The sequence below is a fragment of the Sus scrofa genome, chromosome 2 (assembly GCF_054392235.1).
Source record: "Sus scrofa isolate SSC_HxYL_T2T_F1_AM1 chromosome 2, Sscrofa_HxYL_maternal_Yorkshire_Landrace_v2.0, whole genome shotgun sequence".
In the NCBI taxonomy this organism is placed as follows: domain Eukaryota; kingdom Metazoa; phylum Chordata; class Mammalia; order Artiodactyla; family Suidae; genus Sus; species Sus scrofa.
The window spans coordinates 63,007,939-63,009,555 of record NC_139384.1 but is presented as its reverse complement, the minus strand read 5'-3'; the positions used below and the strand labels follow the sequence as shown (position 1 = coordinate 63,009,555).

The 1,617-nt window shown below is 38.8% G+C and overlaps 1 protein-coding gene across 1 annotated transcript; it reads left to right on the top strand.

Moving 5' to 3' along the window:
- Positions 1-346: 346 nt before the first annotated feature.
- On the top strand, positions 347-1,370 carry LOC110255196 (olfactory receptor 2L13-like). Its single transcript, XM_003123591.3, has one exon. It carries the CDS (start codon positions 432-434, stop codon positions 1,368-1,370), a length of 939 nt encoding a protein of 312 aa, XP_003123639.2. The 5' UTR covers positions 347-431.
- The last annotated feature ends 247 nt before the right edge of the window (positions 1,371-1,617 follow it).

Below are 1,617 nucleotides of genomic sequence, written 5' to 3'. Positions count from 1 at the left end.
GACTTAGAAGTGAAGAATAAAGAAAGTCTCTGAGTAACATATGCCAATCCCTTTTGTGAATATGTTGTGTTAAATTAACAGACACTGAGAAACACAATGATTCTGTGACTTGTTTGTAAATGATCATGGCCAGGAGTTACACAGAGATGAATACTTTGGTTGTCTTGTTTATCTTTGCTGGCTATGATACTAGACTTTAAAGATCTCTTGATGAGATACTTACCAGAAAAAAATTGGAAGTGGACCATTCAATTCAGATACTGAAATTGATTCAACAAAAGCTGCAGTATTGAAGGAATGTCAGTTCATTCTTAAGCAAATATTAATCAAGTCAGAGTTACTTTTTATGCTCCTGTTTGGTTTCATTTCATGTTCTGTGCTTTGTTTTTATCTTCATTTTTCTCTCAAGAAATTTAAAGCAGTAAGTGTTCATGGAGAAATGGAATCAAACTTCAAATGATTTCATTTTGTTGGGGCTGTTTCCCCAAAATCAAACTGGCCTCCTTCTCTTGTTTTTTATCATCTTCATATTCTTTCTCGCTTCGGTGGGTAACTCAGCCATGATTTACCTCATAAGATCAGATCCCCGGCTTCACACACCTATGTACTTCCTCCTCAGTCAGCTCTCCCTCATGGACCTGATGTACCTCTCCACTACAGTCCCCAAGATGGTGTTCAATTTTCTTTCTGGCCAGAAAGGCATTTCCTACCTGGGATGTGGTGTGCAATCTTTCTTCTTCCTGACCATGGCATGTTCTGAAGGCTTACTTCTAGCCTCCATGGCTTATGATCGTTATGTGGCCATCTGCCACCCCCTTCACTACTGCATCCGTATGAGTAAAAGGATGTGTGTGAAGATGATTATGGGATCTTGGATCTTGGGGTCTATAAACTCCTTGGCACACACTGTCTATGCTCTCCATATTCCTTACTGCCAATCCAGGGCCATCAATCATTTCTTCTGCGATGTCCCAGCCATGTTGCCTCTGGCCTGCATGGACACCTGGGTCTATGAATACATGGTTTTTGTGAGCACAAGCCTCTTTCTCCTCCTTCCTTTCCTTGGCATCACAGCATCCTATGGCTGGGTTCTTTTTGCTGTCTACCATATGCGCTCAAAAGATGGAAGAAAAAAGGCCTTCACTACCTGTTCAACACATTTAACAGTGGTGACTTTTTACTATGCACCTTTTGTCTACACCTATCTTCGGCCCAGTAATCTCCGCTCACCAGCAGAAGATAAAATTCTAGCAGTCTTCTATACCATCCTCACCCCCATGCTCAATCCCATTATCTACAGTCTGAGGAATAAGGAAGTGCTAGGGGCCATGATGAGAGTGTTTGGGATATACTCTTCTATAAAATTATAATAATGGCTATCCTTACTCCTCTGTTTCCTCTTTCCATGTTGATTAGAGTGCTCTAGAACTGTACCAACTTATAGAAATATAATGTGAGCCACATATATAATTTAAATTTTTCTACTAGGCATCTTTAAAAAGTGAAGTTAATCTAAATAATGCATTTATTTAATCCTAATGTTATCATAGATATTGATGTTAACAATATTGTTATCAATGATGTATTATTGTAATGCATATTATGCAATATATTAGA

What these genes read in the sequence shown, in the direction of transcription:
- LOC110255196 (XM_003123591.3), top strand. Translation starts at nt 432, where the DNA reads ATGGAGAAATGGAATCAAACTTCAAATGATTTCATTTTGTTGGGGCTG.